Source organism: Ursus maritimus, unplaced genomic scaffold (genome assembly GCF_017311325.1).
Source record: "Ursus maritimus isolate PB19 unplaced genomic scaffold, ASM1731132v1 scaffold_5, whole genome shotgun sequence".
Taxonomy (NCBI): Eukaryota; Metazoa; Chordata; class Mammalia; order Carnivora; family Ursidae; genus Ursus; species Ursus maritimus.
Genome location: NW_024426663.1, coordinates 15,666,335 through 15,686,877, shown reverse-complemented (window position 1 = coordinate 15,686,877; position 20,543 = coordinate 15,666,335). Strand labels below are relative to the sequence as shown.

At 37.1% G+C, this 20,543-nt stretch overlaps 1 protein-coding gene across 1 annotated transcript in view; it reads right to left on the bottom strand.

Annotated features, from left to right (window-relative positions):
- KIAA0825 (KIAA0825 ortholog) overlaps positions 1-20,543 on the bottom strand; it is a 365,682-nt gene that overhangs the window by 277,980 nt on the left and 67,159 nt on the right. Inside the window, exon 6 of the mRNA XM_040622093.1 lies at positions 3,519-3,680. Within this exon, the coding sequence (XP_040478027.1) occupies positions 3,519-3,680 (162 nt within the window). The remainder of the gene's footprint in view (positions 1-3,518; positions 3,681-20,543) is intronic.

The window sequence follows — 20,543 nt, the reverse complement described above, 5'->3', positions numbered from 1 at the left end:
GCTAAACACTCTCCCCCTAAAGAGTTCTCTGTGGTTCATTTTACATTTCTGGTTAGTTTCCACACTGCCGCTTTCTTTCATAGAGAGTAGAGGTTGGCAGTACTTCCCTGTGACATCCACTTTCACACCCAAATTGGTCTTCATAGGCTCCCATTGTGTGCACTACAAAGCAACTTGCCTTGTTGGCAGCTCTAAGTGGGAACTACAAGTCTTTCTTTTCTTCACTGTTCTTTTCTGGCTTACAAGCAACCTCCCACCAAAAGCTGAATCTGTGGAAGAGACTACATCCAAGAGATAATACTATGAAAAAGTATGAAGAGAAGCCCAGGTGGCCACCTTGCAAATTTCCAATGTGGAAGCCTTCGACCTCTCTGCCCAAGAAACAGCTAAAGTCCTAGTGTAATGAGCTTTACAAACCCTAGGAGCCTCTTTACCTTAACTACATACGCCTCCCTAATACAATCCCTTAACCATCTAGCTAAGGAACTCTTAGAAGCCATTTGACCCCTCTTAAGACCCCCTAAGAGTACAAACAATCTTTCAGAAGATCTGAAATCTTTGATTCTTCTGAGACAAACCCTAAGTGTTCTTCTTACATCCAATTGAAGCAGCCATTGCTCTTTGTCATTGCTGGGGCTAAAGAAAAATGAGGGCCAAGAAACCTCCTGGTTTAGATAAATCTCAGATGCCACCTTTGGAAAATTTGAGGAACTGCCCGAAGAACAACTGTATTCCAAGGGAGCATTAGAAGTGCTCCATAAATCAAACCCGAGGCCACTCCAGAAGATATGATCACCTAAAAGAAATACCATAAGGCACCATAACAGCCAAATAATGTCCTATCATTTCCTGAAATGACCAAAATAGAAAACCATCAAGTCATGACCAAAAAAAAAAAAAAAAAAAAAAAAAGTAAATAAATATTATAACTATATATCTTTCTTTCTCTGAAAATACTTCTTATGTCTCTACAGAATCTATTGCATCATATTCAAATTACTAAGGGCACTTGCCAATTTAGCTAAATTGACAATATAATAGTAAACATCAAAGTAAAAAGTAAAATATTTAGTTAATCATCTTTATATTTTCTCTATGTGATGTTAAGCACCTGGATATTTTTAAAACATCTGGACAATAAGAAAAAAAAAGCCCTCATTTTCATCACATTGTTTTGGTTACATGGACATAGTAGGCGACTCTGTCCAAGATCTTTATTAGCAAAATATGCTCCAATCAAAAGAAATACACAGGAAACCAAATGACTTGATCTTTTTTTCTCTTATTTCCTCCCACACAAGATTTCCAAGCAAAACATTAACTATCAGGATAACTTAAGATGCATTTGGTTTCTTTAATCATCCATTTCAAGGAATCTTTTCCTTCCTGATTTAAGAAACCAATGCTTTTGATAAGAATTCATTAAGTTGGCTACACTGAATAAAACATTTAGGTTTTTCCTGACAATTTCCCTCAAGATCATTCTTTGAAGGGAGACATTTATATAAAGTTATGTCAGATTAAATCAATCTTAGCTTTGTTATAAAAAAATATGAATTTCAACAATGAAGAACACAGATATCACACGGGGAAGGTCTAGTACTTAAGACATTTCTTACACCTGTCCTTTAAAATTCCTTCCACGTACATTGCTCAATAACCCACAACTGTATTTCTATAATACATTCTTATTAATGTGAAGTTGAAGTTACTTTTATCTGCCATGCTGCTTATATAATGACAAATTTAGGTAAGGCAGTATATTGTAGCATAATTATATTTTTTCTCCATTGATCTTATTCAAGAATGGTAACTATTTCCCTCAAATAGACAGCATTTGCAAGTCTCAACATTGCTTGACCTTAATTTTTCTTTTTCTTCTTTTTCCAAAATCAGTATATCAAACCTTTGCTTCAATTGATGGCCATTTGAGTTTTGTATCTTTATAATATTTCTCTAATACAACTTTAATTTTGAATCTATGCTGCCTCTAAAGGAATAAAGTTCTTAAAATTCACCTAATTTCTCCAGAGCTTGGTCTAGGACCAAAACAATAGGAGTCCCAAGAGGTAGGAGTCTAGATGTGTCATAGTCTGCTCTGTTTCTTGAGCCACACTTCAGAAAAGATCTGCTGGAGATGTGGATGAGAGATGTAAAATCTCAGCCAGCCGTGATGAATGAGTAGCAACACCAAGTGTCAACTGCTTGAGGCACCAACATGTCAACCAAAAATTTATCTACTCAGATCTCTCTTCGGCCCAGTCAGTTTAATCTAGGAGACTGTCTAGGGTTCATATTATCTCCTAATTAAATCTACTTTTCCATTCCGTCTTTTACTTTTCATATATTCTGTCTTATATTTTTATTATTTTCCTATTTGACTTTTTGTCAGCTTTAGAAACCTGAAACCCACCTCCATTTTTCTTCAAATTATCTCCAAGTTTGAAAAAATGATCTACTTTATAATTTAGTAGTGCCGCTTAAACTTAATGACACATAGAAGGCCAATAAGCTATGCTTAATAGAAAAGAAACTTCAACCCTGTATCTTTTCCAACATTATTTACCCAGGCAAAATAAATAAGGAAATACAAAAGTAAACATATTAAAGTAAATGTAATTCCTTACTAAGAAATCAGGTTTTGAAATTTTGATTGATAGTTAATCATTTGGTTCCCTCACTTTATTTTGCAAATGCAGCCACAAGCTATTATTTACTGTCCTTAAAATGATACATGATATCATGTAAAAGAGAACTTTGTGTAGTTCATTCTGATATAGATGAAAATATTTGTAAGTATAGATATGAATACAGAGAACATATCTTAACTATTACGCCTTTGAATTCTACCTTTAATGTTAGAAACATTATTTTAACATACATGGTATAGCTTTCTTCAGAAGGACTTCGTTAAGACTAACAAAACTTAAACCAACATATTATATAATGAGAATTACTTTTACAACAGTTCACCTTTATTGATTGTTTGTTACCTATTAGACATTCTTTTCAATACATACACTATATCATTTAATGCTCACAGTCCTACCTAACATACTGAAATTTGAAACATGTAACAGTAAAAGAAAACAAAGAGAAAGTGAGTTTAGTCCTGCACCATCACTTTGAAGATAAGAAAATGGAGTCTAAGGAAACTAAATATTTTGCGCAAAGTCATCTGGCTGCTAGTAGCAGAAGAAGACTACTAGATCATTCAGTATGCTTGTTTTTTCCATAAGCCAAGCTGTGTTTCTCTGAATTAAAAAAAAAAAAAATTAATCTGATTCCATCTAAAGATTATTATCCAGAATTGACTTATAATGCTTTGTTAATTAAAATTATGGAATTTGCCACAGATAAAGGATAAAAACATAATTTTATGGTGTGTATTATATTTAACATATATTTACAGAATTCTATCATGCTTTTTTTTTTTTTCAAATAATAGTATAGATTCAGTGGCAGGAAGTGAAAACAGAGAGAACAGCTTTACAAATTTAAACAAAAGAGCATGTTACCTGAAATATTTCTGGGTGTCTTGAGTGATACAAATATTTCTTCCAATAATTCTTCAACATTTTTTTCCAGTTTCAAGAAGGATTTTATGAGTTGCGATAAGAATTTGAGTTTCTCAAAGGAGAGGAAAAAGTTTCTTCCTTTCTGTGGGCATTCAGAAGTTACTGTGAAAAGAGAAGATCAACACTATTACATTTGTACATTTTATTTGTTGTCTCAGTAAATACTGAAACAATCTATGTGATTCCATAAACCATCAAAACTAATAAGATCAACAATTAAACCAAGTTTATTCTTTAAGAAATGCATATAAAATCTCCTACAAGTGTCTTTTCTTTTGGGAAGCTGGAGATGAGTATTCTGTTTGATGCAAATATGACAATTAAATAATTATATTGATTCTCAGAGTTACAAATGGGAATGTGATTTGTTTGTAAAATCACATCTTATATAATTCTATTTTTTTTTAAAGATTTTATTTATTTATTTGACAGAGAGAGACAGCCAGCGAGAGAGGGAACACAAGCAGGGGGAGTGGGAGAGGAAGAAGCAGGCTCCCAGTGGAGGAGCCTGATGCGGGGCTCCATCCCATAACACCGGGATCACACCCTCAGCCGAAGGCAGATGCTTAACGACTGAGCCACCCAGGAGCCCCAATTCTATTTTTTAAAAAGTCCGGCACAACTTGAATCTAGTCATGAGGAAACATCAGGCAAACCCAAACTGACAGAAATTCTACAAAATGGCTGGTCTGTACTTTTTAAAAGTGGTATGTCACAACACACAAGGACTAGCAAATGTTCTAGTCAAAAGGAGTCAAAAAAGACATGACAACTGAAATCAATACAGGATCGGTATTTTATTTTATTTTACTTTATTATAAAGAACACTGTTGGGTTAATTTGGTGAAATCTGAGTAAGGTCTACAATCTGATGCTCTTATTTCATGATTATGTATTTTCTGATATGGATAACTATACTGTGATTATGAAAGAGAATGCCCTTGTTTTTAAGAAATACACACTGGGGGTGCCTGGGTGGCTCAGTCGGTTAAGCATCTGCCTTCAGCTCAAGTCATGATCTCAGGGTCCTGGGATCAAGTTCCACGTGGGCTCATTGCTCAGTGGTGAGTCTGCTTCTTCCTCTCCCTTTGCCTGCTATTCCCTCTGCTTATGCTCTCTCTCTCTCTCTCAAATAAATAAAGTCTTCAGAAAAATAAGAAGTGCACACTGAAGTATATAAGGACAAATATATATAATCTACTCTCAGTTCAGAAAAAAACGGTTTTCAGAGAGAGGGAATGCAAATGTGGAAATACGGTAAAATATTAGCATTTGAGGAATCTCGACATTTTTTGTAAGTCTGAAGTTAAAATAAAAATTTCACTTAAAAGAAAAAATGACTAGACAAAGGATATGAGTTTTTAAGACCTTAGAAGCATTTCTCCTATAGCATTAAAAAGAAGCAACTTAGTTGTTGAATCTAGACTACATAATTCACGAAATTATGTTTAAAAATAACTTCTGTCTAAATAATTGTGATATCAGTTTCTTTCATGAGAACAAAAAAACTTAAACAAAGGTTGATTTTTCCCTTTTATAATTAGTGTTTTTTTCTTTTAAAATTATATCACACTACCATTTGAAACTTAAACTCTAAGCATATAGAGAATAGAGCTAACCTCACTAAATGGCACTTGGGACCAAGTTTTCAAGAATTTAAGGAATTCTTCTTTTATTATTGTCACTTCTTAAAACATGTATTTAAGAACTACCTTGAGGCTTAATGACAAATTGGAAAATTTGTAAACTCTTATAAAGTAAGCATAAAGTGCATTTGGTGAGAAAATACTGAGAATGCCACTTGGAAATAATGTAAGGCCTGGTGATTCCATGTGAAAAAAACATTACCTTCATCACATGGATTTAAAAGGAAGGTTCTAAAAAACATACCAATTTAATGGGTAATCCACTTCACTTCAGTTAAACTATAAAATGTTGGCATCAGACTTGTAACCATACAGTAGAGGTTTTTACTGAGAACCGAAAATGTCTTGGGACCTTTGCAGATAATTTGAGAGAGACGTGTCAGCCAACTTAAACTGTGGAATTGAGTCCTGTTCTTAAAGAGTAAAACAAGGCTCAAAAAAAAAAAAAAAAATTCCACAAGTACCTACAAAAACTCTATTTCATCTCTAAATTGATGTTAGGCCCATATACATTAAAGTCTCTCTCTAAACAGCCCTGCTCACACCCATCATTCTTCCACGGGCATGCCAGAGAACACAAACATGCATAATCAGCAAATAGCTAAGGTTTGGCCATGAAAATCATGACCCAAAAATGAAAAGAAAAGAGAATAAATATATTGTGCATCATTTAGCTGTTGCTCGATTCTCATTTTGCCCCTTTGATTTCTTTTAAGCTCTGCTCATGCGGTTGGAGGTGCTAGTTTACCCTTCCAAATCTTAAAGATGTCCTTTTGGAACTAAATATTTATAAGTCAAATTTTCAGACTTTAAGAATTCGTCCTCATTCTGGAGACAAATCGTGAGAGACTCTGGACTCTGGGAAACAAACTGAGGGTTAGAGAAGGGATGGGGGTGAGGGATGGGGTAACCGGGTGACGGGTATTAAGGAGGGCACGTGTTGGGATGAGCACTGGGTGTTATACACAACTAATGAATCGTTGAACGCTACAACAAAAACTTACGATGTACTACACGCTGGCTAACTGAACATAAAAAAAAAACATTCTTTAATAGCTTAGCTAGAAATTAAGAAGGCTTTGTGCAGCTCCATTCTAATTTAGAAGTACTGATTTATAAAGTAAACAAAGCAGCACCCCCTTCTCTCAAAAAAAAAACAAAAAAAAAAACCTTTAAGAGTCAAAACACTATAACCTAGCAGTGCTACCTGTTTAAAAATTATGTAGGGTCTGAGGATCCTACACGAAGAGGTCTTCCCTTCATGACCTGGATTTAGAAAATTCTTGTATTCCAGAAGTTTAACAATATTGAATGGTAAATCCATTTCAATTCAATGCATCTTTATAACTTAATAATGAAAGGGGACAAAATTAAATGTATGACCTAAATCTAATCATTTTTGTTCCAAAGAAGCAATGATTATGGTAGAGGTCCATTAATTAGCAATCCTTATTTCCTATTACTATTAGCTCAGTGTTCTCCCAAGGGCTATGGTGAAGGTTCTTAATTTATGGAAAAATAATTCTGTGATAAATTCATTTTGTGAAAGTCCAATTAAAGCAAAATTAAACACAAAGGATGAAATAGCATAGCCCAAACTTGTCTTATTTTCTTCATAGTATCTCCCAGGACTAGTGTTCTAATCATCACATCTTAGGTCACAATTTCTATTTGACTATACATATCTATTTTTCTGTTCCTTAGACTCTTCACTGTCAACCAGATTAGGAAAAAAGTTTCCCCTTTTACTTTTGCTTTCACTCAGTTAATCTTTCTTTCCTTCTTTCACCATTCTATTTATTCCTCTCCTCCAACTCACCTCCCCAGAAAACCTGATCTGGATACAATCAACTCACCTTCCCCTCTAAACTAATCTGGCCTTTATCTGTTCTTTCCTAAACACTATGCAAGTATCTTCCTTCAGGAAATTTTGGACATACAGGCTTATACACTGGCAACTATGTTTAGCTGGCCACCAATCATTGCTATAAAATACCTGAAATAATGATTTTCATTCTAATATAGGATGGGTTCTATGATTCTTAGGAAATACAAAATTCTCCTAAATCCTAATAATATTATAGATAAACGTTCAACTGCCATTTTAGGGTAAGACTTTAATCTACCATCAACTAACAAAGAATAAGTCCATGTTGAGGGTTTTTTCCCCCTCTACGTTATTTTAATAAAACATTTTCTAAAATACAGTACAAAATTCCCTGCTTTCTTATTTAATGTTCAGAACACAATGTAAACTTTTCGTCATGACAAGAGTTATGATAAAAGTTACTTTTTATATGCTGCACTGAAAGATGAATGTCTGCCCCTCATCAAAGGGCATTTCTCAAACTTCATTTGAAGAGGATTCTATGATCAAATAGGTTTCGGAATCACTTCGTACTAAAGACTACTTAAAGTGACTCGCAATGAAAATTACCATATGTAACTCTCTATTTAATTTTGTAGTAATGTAAATTTTTAAAAACTCAATGTTTCTCAAGCTTTTTTGACCAACGAACACCTGTTCACTAACAAATGTATGAACTTTCGGGATTTTCTCAAACAGCAGTGCTGTTTAGGGCACCCTGCTCTAGATTACAGCACTCCTTGAGGACTTATGTCTGCCTTGCAGTCTTTCCTGCCATTGTTAGACCTTTTGTGGGGGGTTCTTGTTGCCGGCTATGTGACTGATTTTACCAGTATTTGCTTCCACTTGTAAACTACTGCTTCTAGCAGCATCGTCGTATTCTGCAGACCCCTTTGAGAAACTAATTAAAGCCTCCTAAATCCCTAGACACCCTCTCGTTGAGAAAAATCTATGTAGTCATAGTTTCAGGGCTAACCAGAACCACCTAAAGTCCATCATGGCTCTTGTTGGACACTGTGGCCCAAGACCTTCTGAATTGTTAAAAATAATCCTTGCCATCACCAGACGCCTTTTAAGCAAGTGCCCCAGTTGAGTTTTCTGCCCACTGGAATTTAAGACCACTTCCCAAGGGGCCCACAAATTCAGGTAAAAACTATTATGGTAGAAATTACTCTCTGGGCATCAGAAAATCTGGAGATTTTGGTCTTAGCAAGGCAACCAAAGAGGCGCTGCTGTGTAAAACATCAGTAACTTAAGAGAGAAATTCTCCTTTTCTTTTCCTCTGATTTCTGATTTTTAAAAAATTTCTGGAAGAAATATTGAACAATTGTGGGAAATTTCTAAGAGCATATCCTACACGTTTGCCCTGGGCAAAAGTACTGCTCCTAGGAAAACAGCCAAAGAATAGCTGTAGTTTTATAGGCACATTCATCACAAATGTGAAAAGATTTCCATAAGCCAGACGTTATTTTCAGTGTATTCACAATAGTATGTCAAGAACACAGCATAATTTCCTACACAGAGTGGGCACTAAAAGCAAGCAAACAACAACAACAAAAAACTGGTTAAAGAAACAAATATATGAAATCCCACAGGTCCTAGAAATAGCTAGGTTTGGCTCAGAACAAAGAAAGATTTTACACCTATTCCTGAAATGAATTCTTCAAAATAATAAATATAGATTTCAGTCAATGAATAAACAAACACATATATAGACAAATAAGTATTACACATTCTTTTTAGTATGTAGTTAAACAAAAGAAATTTGGAGATTATTTCTAAAATAGAAAATGTGTGCAAAAAAATATAAAATCAGTGATGACCTGAGAACTTGATAGAGCATATTGATACAACTGACTCTAAAATAGGATATTTGGGTGTGTTTAAAAAAAATTAAATTATGCTTCAGGTAACATCGTGTGTCAACTATCCTCAAAAAAAAAAAAGAGTATACTTTAGAAAAATATTTCCCCATCAAATAATATGCACTGATAGTCATAGAAACTACTGTTCAAAAATTAAATGGAACCCTTTCTCATCTCTCTCCAAATATATATGTATATATGCACATACATCACGATATACATCCATACGGATGTATCACTCATAAAGAATATAGACTATAGACTCTACACTGAAAGGCGTTTTTCATCTCGTGACTAATAGTTATAATATAAACTCCCTTCTCTTGAACAGAATTAAGGACATTGAGAATTAATCTTGAGGGACATTAGAGCTCCTCACATTTGATCCACAACAAAACAGTATTTGGAATAATTATCAAAGTCCAGCTAAATCAGACAAACCATAAAAGTACAAGTAGTTGCTGAAAGCACACATATTACTTTTCAAAACCATTAGCAACAGAATTCTTGTTAATAATAGCATTAAGATACAGGAGAAAATGAGAAGCTCGAAAATCAGATAATCTGAGGTGGTGGATCAGTATAATAGGATAAAAGAAACACATTCTAGTTTTCCCAAGAGAAACGAACACTAGCCATTCTATCATTGACTGTAAATGGATCCATTTTCATGAGGAGGTATTCTTGGTGCCACCAGACAAATGATGTAAAAAAAGAGGTAACACACAAAAGCTATTGGAAGTCTCATTATGCCAGATGAAATTCATGACATAATCCAAATGGAATATACTTCTTCCATTAAAGAAAACTATTGAACAATATTATAACAAGAAGTCAGCAGGGACCACCCAGGAACAAATAATAAGCTGTACTTTCCCCAGTACCCAGGTCACTTCCTGAGAGCAGGTGGGACTTTGGAGTACACGGGGGTATTCCAGGAGCCTGAAGGAGCGCTGTGCCTCCTTGAGGGCCAGCTTCCATGGAGCCACACAGCAGGGGAAGGAACAGAAGGCAAACACTATGTTCCCAAGTGTGTAAAGAAACTTCGCTGTCATGTTAGCCTCTTAAGTACATGGAAAATCACGGACAACCACAGGCATTGCTTTCTTGCCACATTAAGGAAGAAATTTAAGCTATTTCCCCCTTTTTCCTCAGCATTATTTTATTGGCTTTTAGTTACCTTTCAAATACATACAACTAGGAAAACATTTAAAGTGAAACTATGAAAGCAGTATTTCCACCTTAGTTTTCAGAACTGAATTTATTATTTCTTATCTCTTGTCAAGAAGCTTAAGTAGCACCCAGAACAGACAGGGTAAAACTTCAAAATAAACCGAGTAAATGAGTGGGTGACTGAATAAATAATTGAAAGGATGAAGTGTTTATATTTGAAGTGAAAATGCAACCCAACACAAGCTAAGCCTGTGGACATTTATGCCCCACTGATAAGCGTCAGGCCCCCTCTTCTACATGGTGAGACAATGGAGAAGGAACTCTAGGGAAAGCTGAACCTCATCAAGGTTAATGCGTCTCGGGTGCCTGGCTGCTTTGGTCCGTGGAGCATGCGACCCTTGATCTCAGGGTTGAGATCACGTTTGAGCCCCACGTTCGATTTAGAAATTACTTAATTTTTTTTTTCTTTTTAGATTCATTCATTCATTCATTCATTCATTCATTCATTCATTCATTCATTCAAGAGAGGGTGTGTGCGAGCACATGAGTGCACAAGCAGAGGGGAGAGGCAGAGGGGGAAGCAGACTCCCGGCTGAGCAGGGAGCCTGACAACGAGGACTCCATGGGGCTGGATCCCAGGACCCTGAGATCATGACCTGACCCAAAAGCGAAATTTTGATCGATGGAGCCACCAAGGCACTCCAAAATTACTTAAAATGTTAAAAAAAAAAAATCTTATAAAGGTTAATGAATCTGAATTTGAAATCAGAAAACATTTAACTCTTAGAAACTGGAAGTTGGACTACCCTGTCTCTCCCCACTTCTGTTCCTCCCCCATATTTTATTATATGGAATACTGTTTAATACATTTTATGTTTCATCATGCATATCTTTACAGCTGAATATTTATCGTCTAGTTACAAAGGGATCAGTTGAAGAGGATATACTTGAAAGGGCCAAAAAAGAAGATGGTTTTAGATCACCTCGTGATTCAAAGAATGGACACAACTGGGAAGACAGTACTACATACAGGTTCTGCCCCCTCAAGGTAGTTAGTTTAATTTTTTTTTTTTTTAAGAAGTTTTTCATTTGAGAGAGAAAGAACATGAGCCAGGGGCGGGGGCGGGGGGGAAGAGCAGAGGGAGAGGGAGAAGCAGACTCCCCACTGAGCAGGGAGCCCAAGTGGGGCTCAATCCCAGGATCCTGCAACTATGACCCAAGTGGAAGGCAGACACTTAACTACCTAGGCGTCCCCATCTGCATTTTTAAAATCTTCTTTCTTTGATTGTTCTAGGCCATGACAGTGGTTACACTTAATTTTGTATCCATTGGCAGGATCAGTATTTGTGATCTAAAGGCAGGTAGACAGGGGCGCCTGAGTAGCATAGTGGGTTGAGCATCTAACTCTTGGTTTCAGCTCAAGTCATGATCTCAGGGTCGTGAGACTGAGCCCCGCATCAGGCTCTGAGCTCAGTGCAGAGTCTGCTTGAGATTATCTCTCCCTCTCCCTCTCCTCCCTCTGCCCCTCCAGCTCCTGCTTGCTCCGGCTCTCTCTCTCTAAAATAAATTTAAAAATCTTTAAAAAATAATAATATTAAAGGCAGGTAGACAAATGGATGGAGAGAAGTGCTTCATTTGGAATAAATCCCTACAACCCAATAAAAGCTCCCACATGACAGGGAGGTTTGCTGTTCCCTTTGGAGGGGCCCCCCACAACAAATATCTCCTTGCTTCACATAACAAGAAAAACCTCACCGACTAAAGAGGATGGAGTCACGTTGAAGCTATTCTTCTGGGTCAATGAGAAAAACTGAAAAGAAACTGCTTCTATGGTTACCCTTCACGGTTCCCAGGCCAACACTGGCTCCACTGGATGTTACCTAAACGTACTGCTTAAATGATAACAAATTCTCCCACACTCCACTCCATCTTCTCTGGCAGAAGCCAGCAGTATTACATTAACAAGGGATCAGACTTCTTGCTCATTTGCCAAGGGCTTAATGCTTGTAGCCCTCTCCGATTTTCTACCTTTCTTATTTTGTTTTCTTTTGACTGAGAACATGAGAGAGAATATCTGACTCCTGATGTGGCCACTGTTAGCTGAAGATGCTAATCAAAGAATGGCTTACCTTTGAATCCAGCCAAAATTGAGAGCCGTACCCAGGGCAAATTGCTGAATATTTTCTCAGCTGGCTTCTGTTTTATGCTGGTTTAACTCCCAGTTATAAATACTTAGATATGCTGACCCTTTCAGGGAACATCTCAGTAAAAAGACATCTCTAGTGTAATGAAATGAGGTTTAAAATCGAAGTACTGTATGCTAATGGCACATTATTAATGAAGTATCTTCCTAATATCCCTATCTTAGCCTCAAATTTTGCTAAAGTTCAGATAATTATATCTCTTATCATATGTGTTACTTTCTATTATCATAACCAAAAATTAACCAAGAAAAAAAACTTAAACTAAATCAACAATTCATTTTTCCTACAGTTTAAGGTTGTATATGAGAATTGATATTTCATTTTTTAAAGGATGGTATCATGACAGAGATGTTACATTATTGGCTCTTAATATAACATGTTAGAAATTAATTTAAAAAATTTAACACTGGAATAAAAATAATGTCATCATCAAAAAGATGGATATAAGTTAAGACACCTGCTGAGTGTGTGTGCCTCCTAATATATTTTCTAATTAAATCCTAACCTTCCAAAAGAGTTGAACATTTTTCCTCTTTTATACTAAAAAATAAAGAGTAAGATTCTCTTCACACTTTTATCAGGTAGGCAAATTATAATGCCTATGAATGTATGTTAAAATTATATGAAAAGAGATAGCCACGGTTATAAGTGTAATCTCTCATACCAGGAAGTTGTAGTCATGAGCTCATTATTGTAACAGAGACTAGGGCAGGCCTTAGACTTTGGGAAGCCATTTCCCAGGCATGACGGCACCTCACACAGAAAATTTTATGGTTAATTTTACCTTTACAGCTGCCTTTCTCACCTAAGAAATAGTTATTCAGACATAAAGGCAAAGTCATATTTCCCTCAAACTTCAAATAGGACTTTGGAGAATCTTGGTGGCAGATATCATCTTTTAGTCTTCCCTCAAGACCTATGAGCTACAAAAACCACCTTTAAGTGGGTTTCATTTGCTAATTCGACCAAAGATTTGCCTTGTGCCTACAATGCACAAGGCGCCATGTAACTCACTACTCACGGGGACCGATACCAGAGGAATAGAGTGAGATCTCAAAGCAAGATGGGGGTGACTAACATGGGTCGTACCTCAGCCCCGGGACCATCAGCTTCGGTGGCCCTCCCTGTCTCTTCAGAGTAAATTCATCTGCCTTTATTTAAGTTCAGGCAAGAAGAAAAGCATTAGATTCAATATTTAAGAAAAATTTAGAGCTAAGAAAAGTCCATGGATAAAAAACTAATTGAAGAAATTATCAGAGTTGATGGTCATCCTACTTTGATACAGATGGTCAATGCTGGGCTCTGTTGTTATGTTAGCATTTGTTTCATGGGAACATTTTTTAACTGAAAAAAATTAAAAATACATGAAAATTAAACAACTATGTTTAGGTTTTTTGAGTATACAAACATATCTTAGATTTGATTTTGCAAAGTTGTTCAATAAACACAGTATTTTAGAATTCAGCTTGCATTGCATTTTGGGTCCAGGAAGGAAAATAAGAGGAGTTGGAAAGGAAGACAGCAAGACATTAGCAGGAGGCAGTTTCCTCAAAGAGTAGCTCATGCATTATAGTCTGTGGACAAGTTTGGCCCATCGCCTATCTTGGTTGGTCTGTGAGCTAAGCTGGTGTTTTCTTTGTAAATGGATGAGGGGAAAATCAAAAGGAGAGTAATTAACGGTATGTGAAAATGATACGAAAGTCAAGTTTCAGTGTCCACAATGAAGTTTCATTGGAGCACAGCCACACCGATTCACTTTCCTATGCTCTCTGTCTGTCCTGATCTACAGTGCACAGGTGAGTAGTGGAGACACGGGCTGTACAGCCGGCAGAGCCTAAAATATTAACTCTTTATCCCTTTACAGAGAGGGACAACCTCAGCCCTGGAGAAGTAGGAAGAATGTGAAAGAGAGAAACAGTCACAGACAAGCTGACACATGAAGGGAGAAACCATGGTTAGAGAGGGCCGGGCAAGACGGAAATGGTCTTCGGAGTGGTTTCTTTACATCCTTCTCCCCATTCAGGTAATCTTACCTAATAGACCTATTTCTTCAACACTTTTCTCAAGTTACTTTTCTGCTCTAAAACCTTTAACAAGAACCATGTATAATTTAAACATCAATGACTGTTTTTCAAGACTTTGTAGTCTGTCTTCATGCCACACATCTCATCATTCATTCAGTCCACCATTTATTTGGCATCTCAATTTTCGTCTGCCCAGCACTCTTTTCCCCATTCTTAACAAGCTGATGATTCGTTGGCCAATCAGAGGCTTTCACTGAGACTTTGAATTGAAGTACAAGGGAAGCAGGAAGCTCCTAGGGTGCACATACTTTATTGAGCGGAGACACTGGTCTGAGAACCAAGTAACCATGTGGGGAGAAACCAAGACAACAGATGACGAAACACACAAGAAAGCTAAGCTCCAGCTGCTAACATTTCTAGACATCCTCCAATTCCTGTCTTTCTAGGGGTTTAAATGTTTAGCTCTTTCTTCTCTTGTGTGAACTACCACATTCTTTTTAAATAAATACTACTCTTTTTTTTGCATAAGAAACAGAGATGAGGGGGCCCCTGGGCGGAGCAGTTAGTTAAGCGTCTGACCCGGTTTTGGCTCCGTTCATGATATCAGGATTGTGAGATGGAGCCCTGTGTTGGGCTCCCTGCTCAGCAAGGAATCTACTTAAGACACCCTCTCCCTCTTCCTCTATCCTTCCCCCTCACTTCTCAAATAAATAAATAAATCTTAAAAGAACAAGAAGAAGAAGAAGAAGTAGAAGAAGCAGAAGCAGCAACAGAGATGAGGAAAAACAAAGCTGTCACTTGCAAGTTCAGAGTGCTGGCTAATGCCTTCATCAATGATACACAGAATATCTCCTATGTGCCACTCACAGTTCTCTTCACTGTCTCCAACAGTAACCTCTACTGTACTGTCTGAATGCAAGAGAACCTCTCTCTCTTTCCATCTGCCTATACAAGGTCTACTCGTCCTTCAAGGCCAAATTCAAGTCCATATTCTTCATGAAGTTTTTCTAGCTTGCTCTCCCTTACGGTAAAACCTCCCTTTTGTGAATTCCTAATGTACTTAAAGATTTAGGCAAATTAGTTGGTAATTAATTTAATATTTAATACTTAATACATGCTTTTTTCCTCTCATATGACTTTGTGGGTTAGTCTTTTTCAGCCCTAGATTTGAAAGTACTTGAAGACACCAAATAAAATGAGATTTTAAATTGATTTCAAACTTCAGAAAAATCTGCCTCGAGCAAAGTAGTTATTCTCAAAAGAAATATTATTAGTTGCTCCAGAGTTGAGCTGGGGGTGTCAGTGGGTGGTAGAAAGTAAGAACAGAGTGAGGCATCTTGTCTCAACTTTTGGGATTAAATGATGAGATGGGAGAAGCCGTAAGACCTGAGAAACCACGCCCAGGTTTTCTTACTGTTGTGCCTTCCAAATAAACCCTCTATTCTGTATACATCCCCTACCGTGCATTATAGGAAAGCACCAGAAAGTGAACACTGTGGTTCAACTCTTCCTGCCTTCTGCTTCTCCAGATCCTGCCCACCCTGCAACCAACACAGTTCCATTTCATCTTCATCACCCTGGACAGCAGAAGGGGCCCCCAGCTGCTGGAATCCCTTTCTCAGAACTCAGCAATTGCTTGTCTGCATAACTTCCAGCAGCTTTTCACATATTCATATTTTATTTCTCAATCTAGATAGGAAGTAAGGTTCTTATACTTTTTGGAATCCCCATTAATCCTAGCACAATATTTAAAAAATATTGTAGGGGCTCAATGAGGAAGTTGATAAGTGGGCCACTACATTATACCTCCAAATACTGATTTACTTCAAGAAAATGATGCAGTTAAAAAAAAATATTCATTGAACTCCTGTTGTGTGTTAGGCAGTAGATTGGGTGCTGGGGAAAATAAATAATACTTGCCCTTGAGGTGCTTAGAGTCCATATGGGGAGACAGACCCCTAATTAGATATTTTAATAGAATATGCTAAGAGCTTTGAGAAGGGCATACGGAGATGCTGTGGGAGCATGGATTAGGGGATCTAGCTCACAGAAAGCATCCTGGAAGAAATGACACATGAGCTGTCATAAAGCATAGATAGGAACCAGGCAAAGAAAGGGAGGAAGAGGGTAAGGAGGTGAGAGACAGTACAGCACAAGCAGGGGTTTCTGTCAGTTCCGTGTTACTAGAGAGTGAAAATTATGAGGTGTGCAGAGGCATGAGAAGAGACTGAAGAAGGCAGGTGCTAGGTCTGGGAAGGCTTGGTTTCTAATGCTGAGTGTTGCTGGGGCTTTCTGCCGACAGTGATGAGGAGCCACTGAAAAGCCTTATAAAGGGGAGTGGCGTGTGCTTGTCAGGTGTTTTAGAAAAATACAAAAATAAGAGTAAGGAATCCAATTAAAAAAAAACAAAACTACTTTATGAGTCCAAATGAGAGAAGATAAAGACCCAAATTGGTCCTTGATGGCAGAAAGGGAGAGGGGATAGAATTGAAAACATTTAGGTGCTGCAGCAAAATAAACAATCTTAGTGATATTTTGATGGTGGGGAGGTGGGCAGAAGGGGAAATTGAGTCACGGTTTCTGCTTGGGTGATTACTAGTGACATTAACTTGGGTTGGGGAAGGGGATCAGGGATCAGGGGAATGACGAGGAGTTCTGTTTTATCCATGCTGTGTTTGGGCTATCTGTGGAAAATCCCAGGGACCAGAATGAGCAGGCATTTAGCCCCAGAAAAACACAAGTTCCGGGGTGGGATCAGTGTTGGACCTCCATCAGGTAGTCGTTCAAACACAGTGATGGCTGGAGTCAAAAGGTTAAACAAGGGAGAATCTACCTGCATCTATTACTTTAACTTAGTCTTATTTCATTATTATTGTTTATTTTGAAAGTGAAAAAAGTGAATATAGCACTTCCAGAGAGTATTATATAAAGGATTCTAAAGATAAAATATTCAATGAGAAACTGACAAAAAACAACAAATAAGCAGCCCTTTGTGATATACAGGTATTTAGGAACACTGTATTAATAGAGGGCAAGTCACATTTTCAGTTTAATGCAATGTATGGACATACGTATATGTTTTAAATCACGACAACAAAGCGTTTAGTTTGTGCCAAACACTATGTATGATATTTATATTAATATTTAGACACTATGAGATAGCTCTTACCATCTCCATCTTACAGGTTAAACGACTAACATTCATAGAAGATAAGCAACCTGTCCAAGGCCACATAGCTGCCAAGCAGTGAAGCTGGAATGCAAAGCCGAGTCTGTCCAGCTGCAAAGCTCCTACAAGACCTTGAGCATTAAGCGCCCCTCCTTTCCCCCATCCTTTTGCTGAGGGCCTTTTCTGGCAGCAATGAGAGGACAGCTGACAAGACAGCAATAGCCTTGATAATCCAGAAGGAGGCAGGCGAGCACAGGAATTTTTAACACTTGAAAAAAAATGATTTATAATGAATTGATGTTTGAATTCATGCATTAATTTAGATATTCATGCTTCTGAATAGTTGTAGCTAAAATCCAGTGAGTATATTAATTTTGGAGGACTACTTGAGTTCACATACCAAAATTTAATCAGCTTACTCTTTGGCCCTTTTATTCTGGGAATAAACCTTAAAAGACAACTCACGTGAGCATACAAAGAAAAGAAACTGGGAAAACCCTAGTACCTATCAACAGGAACTAAAGGTGGGCATGTTGCTTCTGGGAAGACAAAAGTTAAGATTTTCTAAACCCAGTGAGTCCACAACCTGATATGATCAATTTAAATTTAGCCATATGCAAATAAATTATGCTACATCCCTATTACGGAATATCATAGTGCTGCTGAAAAGAATGTCAGACCAGATCACGCTGACGTGGGAGGAGGTCATGAAATATTAATTGAAAAAACCACATTGCAGAACAATATGTCTAGTATGATCTCATTTTGAAAAATACAAATTTGTGTATTAATTTTTACATGTGCATAAGAAAAATTCTCAACTTTTCAATAAAGTGTGAATAAGAGTGGTGATCCTGGGGACTGGGATTGGAGGGAAGGAAACGTGAGGACCTTGACTTTCTTCTTAATATGTATTTTATGTTTTAATTTTTGTAAAGAAAATTCATTACTCTTGTAATTTTTTTAAGTACTAAGAACATTCCTAACAAAATGCAGCTTTAGCAGTGGATCAGTGGGTCGCTTTATTTCCACTTTATTTCAGTTTGGTCTCACAACATGCACAACTGTACCCGAGAAAAATTTCGGATCCATAATGTTTATGAAATACATAATTTAGCATAGCTTTTCATGTTTAAAAGTGCACTAAAGACTGAACAAAATGTAAAATACTTTAATATATTTTCAAAATCTCAGTTTCTCTCTTTCTTCCCATTCTCACACTATAAATCTAGGCCAGAAATGTTCCTGGTGTTCATTTTGGATGTGGAGCCACCTCCCCTCTGGTCCCACCCCTTTCTAAAAAAACATAGACTTTTAACAGGCAAGACCGCTAGGGAGACCCCACTGTATAAGTCAAAATGCATGTCCTTATCTCACCTCTGTTCTAGCTCTTCCCGGAGCCCTCACACTACTTCTCCATTATCTGAGAGTCTCATTCCTGATTCTAAACTCTTGCTCATCACCTTAAACATTCTTTTCCTTCTTGGTTGTCTTTGGAGAAGACCAATTTGAGAACCTCTCTGATTTCTCCCAAAGGTTCAGAAAGAAGGTCCTGCCACTTGAGAAGCAAATACGTGTATCTCCCTAATGAGGAATCATCTACTCCGCTTTTTCCAACCTTTGACATCTTCCAGGGAGCCAGATATCTCAGAGCCAGACTTCATGACCTTTAGACCAACGTGGCAGGGTACTGCAAGGCCATGATGTGGAAGATGCCTAGGACTGTAGCCTGCGTACCAAGAATTATGATCATAAACATGTACCTGAAATTCAAAGGGGCATAAGGAAGGAAGACTTCAATCAGATCAGCTTATGAACCACCCTGCTTTTAACAAATAACAAAGAGAATATTATCAGAGTCCCTTAGATACCTTACACAAGGCATTTGTTGATAAGATTGTATTTCTCCAAGGTTTTTGGTTACAAGTAACGTTTAAAGTAAATTTGAACAAGAAACGGGAATTCTGGGTAAGCTCAGGTCTGTCCTGTGGTCTTTGTCTCAAATGGGTGGAGAGAGAATGGACAAGCAGCTGCAGGGAAAGTTGTAAGTCCCTCTCTTAATCCTCAGCTGAGTTTGCTTTCACTCATGCCAAGCAAGAGGATCGGAAAGCAGCCATTTACAGTTGTTGGGAGAGCCAAGATTTCCAGTTTGCCAAAGTGAGACTTATATGCTTGGAATTCACTTGGAGGCTAGAAGGCTCCAAAAGGCTTGTGATAAATTGGGGAAGCAGCTGTGCCCCTTTGTTTTTATCACAAAGTGGCATGAGTGATTCCAAAGTGATATTAGATGAACAATCTTATTTTTGCGAGTGATTCAACATGGAGATCAGATTTTATCTCAATGTGTGTAAACTCTAACTATTGAAAAAAAAATACAAATCTGTTCTTTCTCTGAGAAATCAAAACTCTATATTAGCAGAAGCTGGCTTTTTAGAATTCCCTTATATTTATTACAAATCAAAGTAACATTTAGAATTATGTCTACCTGATATTTAAAAGTGAGTCTCAGTATCCAAATCTTTATTTTGTGTAGACATCAACTTATCTTAAATGCTAATTTTCAAGATCAAATCTAAATTATGGCATAATAACTAAGAGCAGAAAACATGTCAGCTCCATCACGTCACCAATAAAGATTAGATGCTTCAAATTGTGAAAACAGGGATGCCTGGGTGGCTCAGTCAATTAAGCATCTGCCCTCGGTTCAGGTCATGATCCCAGAGTCCTGGGATGGAGCCCCGCATCGGGCTCCTTGCTCAGCAGGGAGTCTGCTTCTCCCTCTGCCTGCCACTCCCCCGCTTGTGCTTTCTCTCTCTCCCTCTCTGACCAAAAAAAAAAAAAAAAAAAAAAAATCTTAAAAAAATTGTGAAAACATAACTTAGCAATTTTCATTTGATGACTATAAAAGCTAATATCCTTTAAATTGTCTTAAAATTAATATAAAGAGGATGACATATATCTTTTTTCAAAGATTTATCTTAAATAAATAAAAAGAAATAAAACTATAACTGAATAGA